This window comes from Agelaius tricolor, unplaced genomic scaffold (genome assembly GCF_023055355.1).
Source record: "Agelaius tricolor isolate 1412-34295 unplaced genomic scaffold, bAgeTri1.0.p SCAF_7, whole genome shotgun sequence".
Classification (NCBI taxonomy): Eukaryota; Metazoa; Chordata; class Aves; order Passeriformes; family Icteridae; genus Agelaius; species Agelaius tricolor.
Genome location: NW_027269267.1, coordinates 1,043,648 through 1,058,648, shown reverse-complemented (window position 1 = coordinate 1,058,648; position 15,001 = coordinate 1,043,648). Strand labels below are relative to the sequence as shown.

The 15,001-nt window shown below is 46.1% G+C and overlaps 1 protein-coding gene across 4 annotated transcripts in view; it reads left to right on the top strand.

Annotated features, from left to right (window-relative positions):
- Positions 1-14,698, top strand: part of CLIC6 (chloride intracellular channel 6) — a 31,307-nt gene extending 16,609 nt beyond the window's left edge. For 2 of the 4 annotated variants that reach the window (XM_071430076.1, XM_071430075.1), the window contains 5 exons: positions 5,060-5,169; positions 5,779-5,904; positions 7,695-7,801; positions 9,344-9,525; positions 12,659-14,697. In XM_071430076.1, coding sequence (XP_071286177.1) covers positions 5,060-5,169; positions 5,779-5,904; positions 7,695-7,801; positions 9,344-9,525; positions 12,659-12,820 — 687 coding nt within the window. In that variant the 3' untranslated portion in view covers positions 12,821-14,697. Of the gene's footprint in view, positions 1-5,059; positions 5,170-5,778; positions 5,905-7,694; positions 7,802-9,343; positions 9,526-12,658 lie in introns of all 4 variants that reach the window. The other 2 variants (XM_071430078.1, XM_071430077.1) reach the window with 2 other exon arrangements.
- The last annotated feature ends 303 nt before the right edge of the window (positions 14,699-15,001 follow it).

Sequence of the window (15,001 nt, the reverse complement as noted above, 5' to 3'; positions counted from 1 at the left end):
TAGCTCTGGATTGAATACGAACAAATAGAACATAAAATTTGTATAAGAGTTGCATTGAATGGACAGAAATGAATGATAATTTAAATTTTTATGGCATTTTTTAACAGCAGTACTGTTGCCAGACATAAGCAATTTTGAGTTTTTAAAAGTTTTTTTATAGCCAGTATATATTTTTAAATATTTAATATTATATATTTTTATTAAATAATATAAATAGTATATATATATATAGATATATAAATAATAATATATTGTATTTATATTATGTAAATATATTATTATATATAAATATATTATTATAATATTTTATATAAATTATATAAATTTATAATATATAAATATAATATTATTGTATTTTTTAATATTGCTGAAACAGAAGTAAATTTGGTGGGGCGTTTTCAATGCTTTAATAATGTAGAAATCTGCAGAAACACTGCACCGTCATCAGAAGTTTAAGAACCACTTTGTGTCCTACAGGAGTGGATGGGATGTTCTGTTCCTGGGATCACAGAGTGGTTTCTGCTGGGAAGAATATATATATATATATAATATATATAAAATTATATCTAAAATTTAATATAAAATGAATGTAAAATAATATAAACTTTAATATAAATTTTATATAAAATTTAGGTAAATTTATATTAAATTACGATTTATTAATTATTATATTAATTACATAAATTTCTATAAATTAATTTACAGGTTAATTTATAAATTTATAAATTTAATAATATATATTTATATATAAATTATATATAATTTATAAATTAATATAATTTATAAATTTTATATAAAATATTTGTACACTTTTATATAAATTTATATTACATGAAAGTAGATTTATATAAAATTACGATTGATTAATTATTATATAAATCTATATAAATTTATATACTCGATATAATTTATATAAATTTATATAAATTTTATATAAATTTTTCATAAAAATAATATAAAATTTTATATAAAAAATAGGTAAATTTATATAAAATTACACTTGATTAATTATTAAATTAATTATTAATTTTATACTATTTTATCTCAATTTATATAATTTATATTACACAAGTGGTCAGGCCTTGGGCTGAGCTGCCAGAGAGGTCTGGAGTCGCTGTCCCTGGGAGTGTCCCAGAGCAGTCTGGATGTGGCCTTGGGGACAGGGCTTGGGGTGATGCTGGTGGGGCTGGCTGGTGCTGAAAGGTTCTTCCTGCCCCAGGAATTCTGGGATCAGCCAGAGCTCCTGAGCCTGGGCCTGAACCTGAATTTTGGGATTCTGATTCTGATTCTGAGCCTGAATTCTGAGCCTGAGCCTGAATTCTGGGATTCTGATTCTGAGCCTGAATTCTGAGCCTGAGCCTGAATTCTGGGATTCTGATTCTGAGCCTGAATTCTGAGCCTGAGCCTGAATTCTGGGATCAGCCTGAGCTCCTGAGCCTGAGTTCTGGGATTCTGGGATCAGCCTGAGCTCCTGAGCCTGAATTCTGGGATTCTGATTCTGGGATCAGCCTGAGCTCCTGAGCCTGAGCCTGAACCTGAATTTTGGGATTCTGATTCTGAGCCTGAATTCTGCGCCTGAGCCTGAATTCTGGGATCAGCCTGAGCTCCTGAGCCTGAATTCCGGGATTCTGGGATTCTGATTCTGATTCTGGGATCGGCCTGAGCTCCTGAGCCTGACTTCTGGGATTCTGGGATCAGCCTGGGCTCCTGTGCTGGTGTCAGCAAAACCCCCTCCTGTTCTCCTGGCAGAGCTCCCAGCCCTGTGGGTGTCACGGAGCTCCAGGGCTGGCCCTGTCCCCTCCCTCTGTCTCTGAGCCCGCCCTGGGCACAGCTGGTGCCTCGTGGTGCCCAGGGCACTCCAGGTGCCAGCACAGCAGGACCCTGCTGCTCCTCAGGACAAAGATGTCCCTGCATCCTCAGCAGGACCCTGGGTCGCCTCAGCTCTGCCATGGCTGGCTCAGCTGCCCCAAGCTCCTCAGCTCCTCTGATTTTTTCCACCCTCCAGGCCCCTTGGGGAGCAGGGTGCCCAGCACAGCCTGCCAGGCCCTGGCACTGGGTGCCTCTGGTGGTGTTCACAGGGCTCCCAGGGCGAGGGAAGAGATGAGAATCTTGATTCCCTGTTTCAGAAGGCTCATTTATTATTTTATTATATGTATTATATTAAAATAAAATTATATATTAAAACTATACTAAAGAATAGAAGAAAGGATTTCATCAGAAGGCTTGAAAGGAATACAAAGGAATTTGAATGATAATAAAATCCTGTGACTGACCAGAGAGTCTGAGCCAGCTGAACTGTGATTGGCCATTAATTAAAAAAAACCATATGGGAGCAATCACAGATGCTCCTGTTGCATCCCACAGCAGCAGATAATCATTGTTTACTTTTCATTTCTGAGGCCTCTCGGCTTCTCAGGAGAAAAAATCCTGGCAAAAGGATTTTTCATAAAATATGTCTGTGACAGGTGCCTGCAGAGGTTGTGGATTCTCCACCCCTGGCAGTGTCCAAGGCCAGCTTGGATGGAGTTTGGAGCAGCCTGGCACAGTGGGAGGTGTCCCTGCCATGGCAGGGGTGGCACTGGAGGCTTTGAGGTCCCTCCCAAGCCAAACCAGTGTGGGCTGGTGCTGGGCACACAGCAGGGCTGGGGCAGCTCCTCCAGCTCCAGAGGTGCAGCTGGGAAGGAGCTGGGTCTTGGCCTCTCTTCTGCCTCTGTCAGGGTCAGGAGTGAAGCACTCCAGATGGCATTTCATGTTCAGACTCAGGTGTTTTTTAGTTCTTATCTGGATTACAAGCTGTGAGTTCTACTGCATTCTACTAACAACCTACAAAATGGCTCACTATCTTTCTCTCCAAGGCTGTGGAGTCTTGAGTTCTTTTCACCAAGGTCAGGATTAAATGTGTGAGAGGGAATTTCTTGTTGGCACTCAGATGTTGATCAGTTCTTATCTCTGTCACAGTCTCACTGACCCTGAGTTCTGCAGCACTTCACTCCAACAAACTAAAAATGGAGCCCTGTCTCTCTCTCTCCAAGGCCTTTGAAGGATAAACTGTCCAATTAAGAAATGACACCTCAATTATTTTCACTTTTAACCCAATAACCAACCATCCATGCCCACAATGGATGGGGCATTTTTTATCCAATGACACAAAACCACCCAAACCCATGGAGAAGAAGGTGAAGAAGAAGGAGCAGCCTCCACCCTAAACCCTCCATCTTGCTTTCTCTCTATTCCTGTATTCTAAACCCTTAAACTCTGAGTTTCCCACCCTGTGATATCACACACTTCTATTCAAACTCCACACCTTTAATCTCAGTTTTATTATTGAATTCTGGAAGCTTCTCCAGGCCCTCAGGTCAGTGCAGTGTTCTCCTGGGGGTCAGTGCCTGGCAGCACAGAGAGTCTGGAATTCCCAGCAGCCAGGGTTCCAACAGGAAGGAGCTGGAGGCATCCAGATGCACCAGCCTGCTCCTCCCCACAGGGCCTGTCCCCAGCAGTGTCCCCAGGCTGCTGCTCCTGCCCTGGGCGCAGCCTCAGGTCCCCATGAGACTCCTGCCCATTCCCAGCACCGAGGGGTCACCATGAGACTTTAACACCTGGCACCAGAGGCAGGATGAGACCAGATGGAGCTGTTGTGCATTAAAATGCACATTTTAATGCATATCCTCCATTCTAAGCCCTGCTAGCAGCATTTCAGGCTCAATTTTCCAAGTTCCACAGCAGTTTTGTGTCTCCTGGCTGCAGAGCACTGCTTTGAGTGGGAGGAGAACCACAATGGCAGCTTTTGAGCAGCTCTCAGCTTTGCCACCTACAAAACAGGGCACTCCTGACAGAAACAAGGCTTTTCTAAGCCAGCAGTGCAGCTGGCCCAGCATTTTTGAGAGTTCTCATCCCCTGGCAGTGCTGGAGGCACTCCTGGTTTTCCCAGTGGTTGTGGAGCAGAGAGCAGAGGGGTTTCTCCAGGGAGGTTCCTCAGGTTCACAGGGAGAACCAGGCAATTTATCCAGCCCCTGGCATGCATCCCTCCAGCTCCTGCCTGCCCCAGGCCAGGCCCTTTCTTCCAGACATTGAGCTCTTTGTGAAGGTGAGCACTGTGCAGGGTGTGTTTGTTTATGGAGGAGTTTTTGCTGTATTTCAGATTTGTTTGATAGCAGCACTGTGCAGTGTGTGTTTGTTTATGCAGGACTTTTTGATGTATTTGAGATTTGATAGCACCGAGCTCTTTGTGAAGGTGAGCACTGTGCAGTGTGTGTTTGTTTATGCAGGAGTTTTTGCTGTATTTCAGATTTGTTTGATAGCACTGAGCTCTTTGTGAAGGTGAGCACTGTGCAGTTTGTTTATGGAGGAGTTTTTGATGTATTTCAGATTTGTTTGATAGCACTGAGCTCTTTGTGAAGGTGAGCACTGTGCAGTTTGTTTGTTAATGCAGGAGTTTTTGCTGTATTTGAGATTTGTTTGATAGCACTGAGGGAAAAGGACAAACAGAACTGTTTCGATTCTGTGTTTGTTGGCTTATAAGGGCTGCAAATCCTAATGAATTAACTTATTAACTGTGAGACACTTGGGTTTGAATACCTCTGCCCCTGATTTAATCTCAATTTTAAAGCTGATCTTTAGGAGAATCATGTGAAAGGCTTAAAAATGAGACCCCTGCTCTCTTGCAGCGTTACACCAAGTCTCACTCAGCAGCACCTCTGCAAGACGTTGCCTCATTTTAACAAAGCCTCTTAACAAATTGCAATATAAATTACCTGGGAGCAACACTTCCTTGGCCACCTACTCCAGGGCTCCCACAGCCCTTTAGGTTGAAATTCTAAATAAATTGATTTATTCTGCTTGTTCCCTTCAGTGCTTTAGACATCATATCTCTGTTTAGGCTGGTAAATATTTCTCTGTTCCTTTCCTGTGGTCATAAACTGATTTAACTCATTTTAATCTTGCAGTGACTCGTGCAGATTTATGCCCACATAGACAAATGAGGTGGAGGCTGTTTCCTCTGGAGAGATTGCTGTGATTTTTACAGAGATGTGTTTATAATTTGTAATTTTTCCAATTGTAGGCTGGCAGTGATGGGGAAAGCATTGGGAACTGCCCGTTCTCCCAGCGCCTCTTTATGATCCTGTGGCTCAAAGGTGTCATTTTTAATGTCACCACTGTGGATCTGAAAAGGTGAGATTGTGACTTTTTATTCTGACTTTTTACCTGTGTAGCACAACTTTCCCCAAGCAGGGGATTTTAAAGGGGGACTCTTCTCTGCCAGGCTGGGAGAGCTGGGTGTGTCCAGCCTGGAGGAGAAACGGTTCTGAGGAGACCTTAAAGCTCCTTCCAGTGCCTCATAAAAAGGAGGGAGAGGGACTTTGTGGTGGTGATCACAGGGGTCCCAGGATGAGGCAAGAGATGAGAATCTTAACTCCATGTTTCAGAAGGCTGATTTATTATTTTATGATATATATTATATTGAAAGAAAATGATATACTAACACTATACTAAAGAAAGAGAAAAGATTCATCAGAAGACTTGAAAGGAATAGAAAGGAATGATAATAAAATCTTGTGACTGATCAGAGTCTGAGACAGCTGGACTGTGATTGGCCATTAATTAGAAACAACCACATGAGACCAATCCCAGATGCACCTGTTGCATCCCACAGCAGCAGATAACCATTGGTTACTTTTCATTTCTGAGGCCTCTCAGCTTCTCAGGAGAAAAGATCCTAGCAAAAGGATTTTTCATAAAATGTGTCTGTGGCAGGACTTTTTATGGCTTTTCCTTTCCCAGAAAACCTGCAGACCTGCAGAACCTGGCCCCAGGCACCAACCCCCCGTTCATGACCTTTGACGGGGAGGTGAAGACCGACGTGAACAAGATTGAGGAGTTCCTGGAGGAGAAGCTGGCGCCGCCGCGGTACTGCATTCCCGACCCCTCAGGGCTGCACAGGGGGATCCTGCAGCTCAGGGGGGACTCTGAAACACACCTGGGGCTGGGCTGTCCCCAGGCTGTCCCCAGGCTGTCCCCAAGGCACGGCTGTGCTGCTCCCACTGCTGTCCTTCATCCCAAGCTCGCCGCTGGGGCATTCCCAGGGCGTGGAATCCATCCTGTGGAAACCTGAGCTGCTCCTGCTCCGAGCTGGCCTCGTTTGAGGCTCCCCTCTTCACACCACACAGATCATGGTGCTCACTGGGTGCAGGCAGGGGGAGCTCAGGGTGACCTCACTGCTCTCTAAAACACCTGAAGGACACTGCAGTGAGGTGGGGTCGGGCTCTTCTGCCACGTCCCAGGTGAAGGGATGAGAGGAAATGGCCTCAAGGGAGGTTCAGATTGGAGATTGGAAAAATGTGTTCCCTTCAGGAGTGGTCAGGTATTGGAATGAGCTGCCCAGGGTGGATCACCATCTCTGGGAGGGTTCCAGTGATCTGGATGTGGCCCCTGGGCACATGGTTTGGGTGGGGATGGTGGGACTGGATGGTGCTGAAGGTGTTTCCCAACCTGGTGATTCTGGGATTCTGTCAAGCTGAGGGCAGTGAACGCCTCTGTTAGGAAAATTAATCCACACACACCAGAGGTTTATGTCCAAAAAGGAGACAGAGGAGTCCTTTGGCTTTATTCCAACAAAGGGAGAGGCCATGGGCCATTCCCCTGGGATCTCTCAGTTTTTTTGGAGGACGCAGCCTCCTTTTAATCCCAATTTCCCAGCTGCATTTCCCTTCTCTCTTTCCCCATTGGCTGAGGCACTTGAGAGGTACAGACTTCCCAAAACACCTGATACCAGAGATCCCCTCTAATGTACAACCCTCCCTTTTCATTTTGAATTCTTATGGAATTTAGGGGTTTTTCTTCCCCATTGTTTCTTTCCTCTTTCAATGTCTAATTTTGTTTATCAGCAAACCCAAAGTTCATTAGTAAAAGCAAATCTCTTTTTCCATTCATCAATCAGTGAAATCCTTCCCATAGTTTCTTTTATCTTCCAGAGCTGGATTTATCTACCAGCAGACCCAGAGCTGGTTTATAAAGACCAATCCACTATTCCTCTCCCCCCAGTGCTGGGGCTCTTTCAGAGTGTCCACATGGGCCCACCAGGCTGCACATGAGGGCCTGAGTTTCAGATTTGTCCTCTCCCACCCCAGCAGCTCTTCCCACCTCACCCCAAACCCCTCTGTCCCTCTGTTGTCCCAGCATTGTGTCCCCTACCCCAGAGACCTTCTCTCCTCTGGGATATCAGTCCTCTCCCTGGGCTCCCTTCTCAAGCAGCCAAACTTAAACCAGGGAAGCAGCTGCCTGCTTCCACTTTTTCCCATTTTTCTCCATCCCTGGCATGGCTGCTCCCAGCCTGCTGATGGCCCGAGAGGGCTGGGCCAGGAGCCCAAGGAGCAGCAGCTCCTGGGAGTGGGGATTTTCCCTCCACTCCTCCTCATGGCAGGATCCACTACCAGGCAGCTTCACCTCTGGAGGAGAAAGCCTGGGAGACACCCTGGGGTGTTTGGGCAGTGCTTGCAGCAATAGCCATCATTTCCCATTGCCCTCAGGAAAAGATTATTTAGGTAGGGTTTCAAAGAAGTGATTTTTAGTTTAGGATGGTTCCCTTTGAGTCCTGCGGGGCTCTGTGTGGTCACCCTACAAATAAATGTGTATTAATTAGTGGAGACAAAACCAAAGGATAATTGGCTCACTTCTTTTTGTTTCTCTGAACTTCTCAGGTACCCCAAACTTGCACCGAAGCACCCCGAGTCGAACTCTGCAGGAAATGATGTCTTTGCAAAATTCTCTGCATTTATAAAGAACCCAAGAAAAGATGCAAATGAAAGTAGGTGCTGCAGTCCTGTCATCGGCCCTGGGAAGGAGAAACCAGACCTGTGCAGTTGTAGGACACTGCTGGAGATGCCCCATTTCCAGCTCAGGTCAAACTGATATTCCAGAGGGTGTAAGCTCTGGAAATCTGTGCCTGTTCCCTCTTTTAATGGAGGATTCCAAGAGCTGGTGGAAGCAGATCTGCTGTCACCACGGCAGCACCAATTCCAGCCTCTCCTCACTCCTTCAGCTCTGGGGTCTGCAAGGCTGCACCTTCCCCAGAGCTCTGCCAACAGCCCAGCCCTCTGGAAGTGAGGGATTCCCTATTTTCCATGAATAATGAGGACTCCAGCCATTGGCACATCCCCAAAGCAGGACCCTCATGACCACCATAAATGGGCCTAGGCTGGAGGAAGCAGGGTGAGATGAAATCTTAGGGAGAAATCCTTTCTTGTGAGGGTGGTGAGGCCCTGGCACAGGTTGGTTGTGCTGTCCCCATCCCTGGCAGTGCCCAAGGCCAGGCTGGATGGGGCTGGAGCAGCCTGGGACAGTGGGAGGTGTCCCTGCCATGGCAGGGGTGGCACTGGATGAGCTTTGATGTCCCTCCCAACCCAAACCATTCCAGGATTCTGTCCGTGTCCTTCAGCTCTCCGGCCTGATCCTTGGGTTGGCTTTGAACACCCCCAAGTGGCATCCCAGGGAGCTGCTGCTGTCACTCCAGCCTGGCTGTGAGCACCCCAAAGTGGCATCCCAGGGACCTGTGAGATGGTGTTCACAGGGGTTTTATGTTAAAGTAAGAGACGAGGGTCTGACTCCATATTTCAGAAGGCTGATTTATTATTTTATGATATATATTACATTAAACTACACTAAAAGAATAGAAGAAAAGGTTTCATCTCAGAAGGCTGGCTAAGCTAAGAATAGAAAGAATGGTAACAAAGGCAGCTGTCCCAGACTCTCTGTCCAAGCCAGCTGTGCTGTGATTGGCCATTAATTAAAAACAACCACATGAGACCAATCCCAGATGCACCTGTTGCATCCCACAGCAGCAGATAACCACTGTTTACATTTGTTCCTGAGGCTTCTCAGCTTCTCAGGAGGAAAAAACCCCAAGGAAAGGATTTTCATAGAAAGATGTCTGCGACAGACCTGCTGTTGCCACTCCAGCCTGGCTCTGAGCACCCCAGAGTGGCATCCCAGGAGCTGCTGTTGCCACTCCAGCTGTGCTGCCCTGCCTTGGGCCAGCACTGGCCCCGTGGCTGCCTGGGCAGGAGTCAGTGTGAAGGCAGGGCCAGGCCATGGTGCCAAACCCCACCCCACAGAGGGGTTTGAGGAGCCATTCCTGGTAACACAGCCCCAGGATGGTTTTTCCCAGAACTCCCTTTAGCTCCTTAGAGCCTTTATCCCAGCATTAAGGTTTAAGCCTGGGATCAAGGAATTGCAGGAGCTGGCACAGCCAGATGTCTGGGCGGGTGCCAGGAGACAGGATGCAGGAGTCGCTTGGTGTCACGGGGACCTTGGTACAGCCTTGAATGATCTTTTTATTGTCTTAACCCAGATTTGGAAAAATCTTTGCTTAAAGCCCTGAAGAAGCTGGACAACTATTTAAATAGCCCCCTGCCAGATGAAATCGATGCTTACAGCACGGAGGAGATCGCTGCTTCCAGCCGGAAATTCCTGGACGGAGATGAGCTCACTTTAGCAGATTGCAACCTCCTGCCAAAGCTCCACATCATCAAGGTTTGCATTTGCCTTTTTGGCCTCCTGGAGAGAAGGAGGGGAAGCACAGCAGCTCTGAAATCCTTTTCTAGGTTGTGGAAACTTCCCCCAAGAAACTCCCTTGATGGGGAGATCCTTAAAAAATTTTGTGCTAGGATTGAGAAATGGACAGGACTTTTGTTTCTTTGGTCTTCAGGCTGTTGTTTATTTTTCTCTTCTCAATAGTTTAGTACTCCTCTGCATCTCAGACTTAGAGTATGAAGGAAAAGGCACCAAAAGTCACCAGACACACAGGTGTAAGGTCTTTTAAAGTTATTTTGTTCAATTAACTTTTAGAATGTATTTTAAAGCTATTTTGTTCAATTAACTTTTCAAGCTATTTTGTTCAATTAACTTTTAGAATGTATTTTATTTCTACCTCTCTACCTAAAATAATATCAATATATAATATTAACACCTAGTAACTAATTATTTGTCTGTTCACACAACATCTGATTGTGGCTCTTTCTAACCAATCACCCTGTGCCCCCAACACTGCAGAAAATGGAGCAGATGAGGAACAGGAAGGAGGTCAGACAGTGCCCCAAATCCTCCATCTTGTCTCCTACCCACCTCCACACCAAAAACCCAAAACTCTGAGTTTTTCACCCTGTGATAAACTCTACCACTGTCTATTTCACACACAGGGATTCCAATTCATCCCAAAGGCTTGGAAGCTTTCTCCATGGATGAAGGTTAAAAGCAGTGTTCTCCTGGGGGCCAGGACTTCTCAGGACAGGCAGAGAAACATCCTCTGTGCCCTGGGTTCCAGCACTAGATGGCAGAGGGATCCTTTCTCTATTCTGGGGGCACTCCCAGGGACACTGAGGCCAGTTCCTCACAGCCAGGGTGATCCTTACTTTGATGGCTGCAGGTCTGGAGGAGCTGTTTCCTATCTGTGCTGTGAGTGCAGTGGCTGAGCTTCTCCCAGCCACAGGGATGAGACGAGTGCTGGCTTCAGGGCTGCAGAGGTGTTCTCATCTGTGTTTCACATGCAAAGTGCACATGAGCACAGCCAAGGAAGGCTACCTTGTGTTGTCCATCCCCATTTCTGTCTCTGCCATGTTTAATTTCCAATTCTGACAGGGTGGCCTCCACCCAGTGCCTCCCAGGCAAGGCTCCCAGCCCCTCCTGCAGGACTGTGGAGCATCCACACACACCTGAATGTGGAAACCCAGGGCACCAGGAATATTTCTGTGTCTGCTCTGGGGTGCCCTGACCCCCAGGGCAGCACTGACTCTGACCCTCATCCATGGAGAAAGTTTCCTAAACTCAAAAATAGACTGGAATAAAAATAGACTGGAATCCACTAAGGTGTGAGATAGATGATAGAGAGCAGTGCAAGTGTATCACTTGGTGAGAAATTGAGGTTTTGGGATTTTTAGTATGTTATGGATGGAAGCAAGATGGAGGGCAGAGGGTCTCATCCTGGGTTTCTTCCTCCTTCTTCATGGGTTTGGGTGGCATTTTGTAATAGGGGGGAAAAGTCTGCATTGGGGGCTCTTTGGGATCAGTTATTGGGTTAAAAGGGAAATAATCCAGGTGTCAGTTCTTAATTGGATAGTTTAGCTTTAAAAGACCTTGGCCAAGAGATTGTTGGCCATTTTTGTGGTGCTTTTCCAGTGCACTGAGCCTGGTGTGGACAGCGTGCAAAACTTTGGATAAAACTCTAATAAACAAGAACCTGAAGACTGAAAAAATCCAGTACATCTCTCTTTCCTGACACAAAACCACCCCAGGAGGGTCTCCCCCAACAGGGGAGCCCCCTGGGAGGGCCCAGCCAGAGTCCCAGAATTCGGGGAATCTGTGACAGGTACCCCAACACCTGAACAGCTGCAGTGGCCTGGGACTGGTGTTGTCACAGCCCAGAAGGCTGGAGAGGGGTTTTTCACAAGGACATGGAGTGACAAGACAAGGGGGAATGGCCTTGAGCTGAAGGAGAGAAGGGTTAAATAGGGTATTGGCAATGAGGAATTGTTCCCTGGCAGGGTGGGCAGGCCCTGGCACAGGGTGCCCAGAGCAGCTGGGGCTGCCCCTGCATCCCTGGCAGTGCCCAAGGCCAGGCTGGGCACTGGGCACACTGGGAGGTGTCCCTGCCATGGCAGGGGTGGAACAAGATGAGCTTTAAGGTCCCTTCAACCCAAACCATTCTGTGATTCTGTGATTCTGCTCTGCCAGGCTCTGGAAGAGAAATGACCACACTGGAATTGCACTGGTTTCAATCAACAAGGTCACTTCAGGAAGTTCCCTGTTAGACTCCCACTCTGTCGGAGGAAGAGGGGATCCAATTGTTTTCCAACACCTCCACAAGTGAAAACTTTGCCCAGCCATGTCCTGGCTGATCCTACTGCAGACAGCAGCCAGGGATGAGCCCTTTCCCACACTCAGGCACAGCAAACCTCGGGAAGCAGCCAAGGCCAGCATGGGGGAGAATCCCCTGGGGTCAGGGGAATGTCTGGAGAGGGATGCAGGAGGAATGTCACACTGCCACATCACCCCTACTGCCTGCAGGCAGGGATCAGGGCTCAGCCAAGAGCTGTCTTCCCTGATCATTTGAAATTAAGGCTTTTAATTCATATTTTTCCTATTCATATTTTTATTTCATATTTTTCATATTTTATTTTAATATATATTTAATTATTATTTTCTTATTTTAAATTCTTTTTTTATTTCATATTTTTCATATTTTAATTAATATTTTTCCTTTTTTAAAATTCATATTTTTCATTTTTTTAATTCATATGTTTCTGTGAAAGTTCTCAAGTTTATTCCTGTAGGTTTATTATGGTCATTCTGGCTTAAGTTTGCTGGGTTAACCTGTATCTCTTCCAGTTTGTTGGTCCCCATGGCTTTGCACATCTTAAGCAAGGTATAGACAGAAATAGAGATACAGACACAAAACAAGTCCTTTGCAGGGAGTTCAGCAACTTTCTCCACCCCGTGTCTTCTTTTTATGTCTTTCCCTCTTCTTTGCCCTTGGGTCACCAACAACACCAGACTCACACACTGGAAATGAAAAATGGGCATAAGGAGTAGGCTTGGGATGTTTGGGGTTTTTGCAGATTATATGTGTAATGATGTTTTTCTTCTTTATCCTTTTTTCTTTCCATGAAAGGTTGTTGCAAAAAAATACCGAAATTTTCACTTCCCACCTGAAATGACAGGGATTTCCAGATACTTGAAAAATGCATATGCAAGAGATGAATTCACAAACACGTGCCCTGCTGACCAGGAGATTGAATATGCTTATTTGGATGTGGCAAAGAGAATGAAGTAACCTGAAGATGCCTCTGTTTATTGCTTCTGTGATGGACAACAGCCAAGCTGGAAATGCAAAAACCAGCAGAGATTCTGGAGTGTGATTTTAAGTTCTGCTATTGGCCAATCCTTTTATAATGATTGTATTGCATTATTTACTCCTTCTTAAATTAAGTGTGTGTGTGTTTGTGTGTCTTGCATGCTGGAAAGTTGGTTGTCCATTCCAAGAGAAAGGCATCCATCAGTGGTAAGGGTTTGTAGGATTTAGGGGAGCAGTGTGGGTCACACACTCACAGCAGTACCACAGACTAAGTCACTGCATTTTGGCAAGAATTAGGCCTGTTTGAACACTTTGAACCTTTCATTAGTGCTGCCTCTGGTCTGTGCTTCACAGCTCTTGCCAAACTTCACCTTTGACTGGATGGTTCCTCTCTGCTTCACTGCCCTGACCCAGCAGCCCCTGACTGACCCAGGGGAGAGCCCAACCTGCAGGTGGGACCACACCTGGTGTCCCCCAGGCCTCTCCCCTGGGCTGGAGCCCCATGGGGCAGCTCCACCATGAACAATCCCATTTCCCATTGCAGGAGTCTCCTTTGGTGTGGAAAAGACAGAAAGAACAGAGAATTCCTGCCTTCCCTATTGTATTTGGGTTCCCCCCCAGATGAAGGAAGGAATGATGAATCTGACTCCATGCTCTCAGAAGGCTAATTTATCATTTTATGATACTATATTATATTATATTAAAGAATACTATACTAAAACTATGCTAAAGAATACAGAAAAGATACAGACTGAATGCTAAAAAGATAATAATGAAAACTTGTGACTCTCTCCAGAGTCCCGACACAGCTTGGCCCTGGTTGGCCAATGAGTGAAAATAATTTACACCAGAATCCAATGAAACAATCACCAGTGGGTAAACAATCTCCAAACACATTCCACATGAGCACAACACAGGAGAATCAAATTAAATAAGAATTGTTTTCCTTTTTCTCTGAAGCGTCTCAGCTTCCCAGGAGAAAAATCCTGGGCGAAGGGATTTTTCAGAGAATGTGAATGTGACACTTCCCCTCTCTCAGAGCTGCAGAAGTCCTCAAACTTCCCTCCTGCTGCTCCCCCAGAGAGAACCCTGGCCTGGGGACTCTCTGCTGATGGATTTTGGGCAAGGGAGGAGGGGGACACTTGGTTGTGCCTGTGGGCAGAGGAAATGGGTGAACACCCAGCCCCAAATACTCATATGGGATTTGTCATCCTTCAGTGATTCTTATTTGGTTTTGGAAAGCAAAGAGGAGGAGAGGGCCTAAGAAAGGAACAATCCTTTGTGGATTCTCTGTATTTTCTACCTCTGTCGAGGTCAGGATTGAAGGCACTTGAGATGGTGTTTCATGTTTGGACTCAGGTGTTTATTGTTTTTTATCATTGCTACAGCCTCACAACCATGAGCTCTGCAGCCTTTCATTAGCAAGGCATGAAATGGCCAAAAATCTTTTGTTACAAGGTCTTTTAAGACTAAACTATCCAATAAAGAAATTACACCTATTTTCCCTTTTAACCCAATAACTGATCCCAAAGAGCTGCAATGGGGACTTTTCTGACCAATTACAAAATGCCACCCAAACCCATGGAGAAGAAGGAAGACGAAGGTGAAGAAGAACAACCTATGTCCACCCTAAAACCTCCATCTTGCTTCAAATTTCTTACTATATTCTAAAACCCCAAACTCTAAGTTTTCCACCCTTTGATATTACACACTTGTAACCAACTATACACCTGTAATCCCTGTGCTATTAATTAATTTTGGACGTCTTCTACACAGCCGCAGGTCAAATGCAGTGCTCTCTTGCGAGTCTATGCCTTTCAGCACAGAAAGTTTAAAATTCTCAGCCTTCAGGACTCCAACAATCCTTCTGTACCCCCTGCCAGGAGAGGACAGCTGGGAGGGGTCGGGCTCTGCTCCCAGGGAACAGGAACAGGACAAGGGGAAGCAGCCTCAGGCTGGGCCAGGGCAGGCTCAGCTTGGACAGCAGCAGCAATTTGCCCATGGCAAGGGAGCTCAGGCCTTGGCAGGGGCTGCCCAGGGAGCTTTGCAGTGCCCAGCCCTGCAGGTGTCCCCTGCAGGTGGCACTGAGTGCTCTGGGCTGGGGACAAGGTGCCCATGGGGCACAGCTGGCACTGCATGGGCTGGCAGGGCTGGGCCAGA